Source organism: Hyalella azteca, unplaced genomic scaffold (genome assembly GCF_000764305.2).
Source record: "Hyalella azteca isolate HAZT.00-mixed unplaced genomic scaffold, Hazt_2.0.2 contig31, whole genome shotgun sequence".
Classification (NCBI taxonomy): Eukaryota; Metazoa; Arthropoda; class Malacostraca; order Amphipoda; family Hyalellidae; genus Hyalella; species Hyalella azteca.
In genome coordinates, this window is record NW_025930393.1 from 1,996 (window position 1) to 5,349 (window position 3,354).

The 3,354-nt window shown below is 43.7% G+C and overlaps 1 protein-coding gene across 1 annotated transcript; it reads right to left on the minus strand.

Annotated features, from left to right (window-relative positions):
- Positions 1–1,796: 1,796 nt before the first annotated feature.
- On the minus strand, positions 1,797–2,924 carry LOC108678468 (the record flags this gene model as incomplete). Its single annotated transcript, XM_018166892.1, has 3 exons — positions 2,798–2,924; positions 2,391–2,523; positions 1,797–1,995 (listed from the first exon to the last, which is right to left on the minus strand). Coding segments are annotated over exons 1-3 (459 nt in total), but the record flags the coding sequence as incomplete, so codon positions are not given.
- Positions 2,925–3,354: the final 430 nt, after the last annotated feature.

Consider the following 3,354-nt stretch of genomic DNA (forward strand, 5'->3'; position numbering starts at 1 on the left):
GGAACTGTTTTCTAAAATGTAAGAATGTTAAATTGTGAACCTGATAACAATAACATAATTACTACATAATAACATATGGTAGGTACTTTTATTTCAATAGCAAATTTTATTTCTTAGGCACAGCAGCAGACTTGGAAATGACCACCCAGCTGATGTCAAGTCAGCTTGAGCTGCACAGGCTGAACACAGGGCGGCAGGTGCTGGTCAGGACCGCCAATAGGATGCTCTCGCAGATGCTCTTCCGGTATCAGGTCAGCTCTTGCTTATAACAAGTCTGCTGATGATAAATTCATTACAGTGCTGAAAATATCTGTTGCTAATTTTAGAAGCTCTTCGATGACTGATTTACTGTTGTCCTTGCTTTCTATGTTGTCCTTGCTTCTGACTGTTGCATTACCAGTGACTGTTGTGTTACCAGTAACTGTTGCATTACCAGTGATTGTTGTGTTACCAGTAACTGTTGCATCTGTCTCTTATACACATCTCCACACAGGATTTCGAATTTGGTAGCTCAAGGANCATACCAACCGTAGTGTTCCATGCCGCACTATGGCTTGTAGTGCGTAGTGCTACTTCAAAGTGCTAGTGCCCTATTTAGCATGCCAACCGTAGTGTTCCATGTCGCACTAGTACCGCACTACGGCTTGGAGTGCGTAGTGCTACTTCGTAGTGCTAGTGCCCCATTTAGCATACGGGCCAGTAGCAAATCATGGTTGAACTATTCAACCATGGTAGAAATGAACTTGTTTTTTCGTTTACAGCATAAATATTGAAGGGCATTGTTTGCCAATTATATGATTGGAAAGAATATTACGCGGTTGAAATAATTTTTCTTCATTTTATAATAATTCGAAATTATTAAATTTATTGAGACAATCTAGGTGTTTAAAAACTTGGCTCGTTTTCCGGCGCACTCACGCAAGTAGCTTCTTCTCTGGAGCTAAAGTTCCTCGTGTTGTCATTGCAAACCGCTTCTCCTGTAGTATCGTTGCCAACTTGCCGCTTGGCGCTTGCAACTTGCGCACTTCGTTTGAATAAACTAAGCACAATGACGAAGGACGAAGACATCGATGAAGTCCACACAGGATTTCAATTCGATAACCTGGCAAGGTAAAAGTTGAAATTTAGACATCTTATTGTCGATAAACTGCTGGTACTGGAGCATGGAGAAATGTTGAAAAATTGCACTGCAAATATGCTGTCAGTTGATCAGTATGTATTTGTATCACTGCCATAAAAATTGTAGAGTACCTACCTAATTATACTGTTAGTGTTAAGCATCAACTAACTTTACTGCCTATTAAGCTGCCACAACAAGAGCACTGACTGACTGACTGTCACTGACACCATTGGGGGTGATTGGCGTTGGTCTACTAAAAGCTTTCTGATTCATAATCTAGGTAGGCTTACTAGGCTATGTAGCTATTTCATTAAAAATTTCAGATTTAATATGATTACCTATGAGGTTAGGTAGTATGAATGATGCATTAAATTTCAAAGTTCATATCTTATACAGGCATGGAAATTGGAATATTGGAATTGGAATACTTGGCGAGCCGCGACTGAATTTTTTGAGCCGTCGTTTTATGGATTTGCGAGCTGTGATTCCATTTCTTTGAGCCATGAATTCCATATCTTGGCCATGAAAAGCCATTTACAAGGTGGGAATTTATTTACAAAGTCCATGCACGTGTTACCCCCAAATCTCTAATTTTACCCTAAAACAGTCAAACAGCAACAACAAAATTTGTCTTTACTGTAATTTGAACACGTGTTAATGTAGTCTGAACTCTGACCGCTTTGACATGATCGCAACTNGATATTGTGTCCGTGAACGCGCTGCGTAGGAACTGGGATATTGTGTCCATGAACGCGCTGCGTAGGAACTGGGATATTGTCTCCGTGAACGCGCTGCGTAGGAACTGGGATATTGTGTCCGTGAACGCGCTGCGTAGGAACTGCGATATTGTCTCTGTGAACGCGCTGCGTAGGAACCTGTCTCTTATACACATCTAGATGTGTATAAGAGACAGGTCAAGGAATCTTTGGCGGAGGCTTGCGTGGAAAATAAAATGGAAGTTGTGACATTTTTTGCATTGAATCAGCATTGTCAAAGCATTTCGTAAATGCTTTGGTTCATATATGATTTGCATGAAATTGTTCCATGCTGCGTGAGTCATTGAGTAAAATTTACGTTTTAAGCGATTTATTTTAGCTTGATTATGGGTTCAAAATCACCAGTAAACTTTCACCTCAACCAATTTAGCAATACGATGTATTGCAACAGAAAATCGCTGAGTTAACGCTAAAAATTAATTTAATCAAGATTTTGCCAAAATAAATATGCAACAGCAGTGTCTTTCGATAGAACTAGTACGTGAGCTTCTCACCAGCAAATGGCGTCCAGGTTTGCTTCCTCAGACGTTACGCGGAGTTCCAACGTAAGCAGATACTGGTAATGGCGGTAGCACGCCTCCCACCGCCGGCCCACTGCCTTCATACACACCCCGTGCGACAAGTAGTCTGGGGGAGGAATAATTTACAGTATACCTTAAGATCCTTCCATGGTAACATATATCCAGAGTTCATTTAAGGACACCAACCCAAGGTCATGCTGGGAGCACCACCTTTTCACGGCTGCCAAGCGCCTTCCACAGGCAACACCGAGAAATGGACTCGGTGTTGCCTGTGGACGCCCGTGAAACTTCCGCTCATCGAAGTCATGTATTCTTAATTAATTCATATCCTCGTATTTACGGACTTACGACCATCGCAGTGACGAATTCTCTCAGTTCACCTGATCGGAAGCGCGGGTCTTCACAAAGCCCCGCTTGGAGGAGGCGGGCGCCGCTGATGTTCTCCTCCAGCACTGCCCGCGCCGCTGCGGTCAGACACTTGGTCGCGTGAGCGTCCACGCAACGCATACCCTCCGAGAACGCGCTGCGTGGACAGGGATACTGTGACTATGTTAACACTGAGAGGGAACAGGGATATTGTGTTCGTGAACGCGCTGTGTGGACAGGAATATTGTGACTATGCATACGCTGTGCTGGAACAGGGATATTGTGTCCGTGCACGCACTGAGTGAACGGGGATATTGTGACTATATGCATACGCTGCGCTGGAACAGGGATATTGTGTCCGTGCACGCACTGCGATACGGGCAGTGCGTGCACTGTAACAGGGATAACAGGGGATACAGGGATAATCACTGTAACAGGGATATAGGGATAATCACTGTAACAGGGATATTGTGTCTGTGCACGCACTGCGTGAACAGGGATATTGTGACTATGCATACGCTGCGCTGGAACAGGGATATTGTGTCCGTGCACGCACTGCGTGAACAGGGAT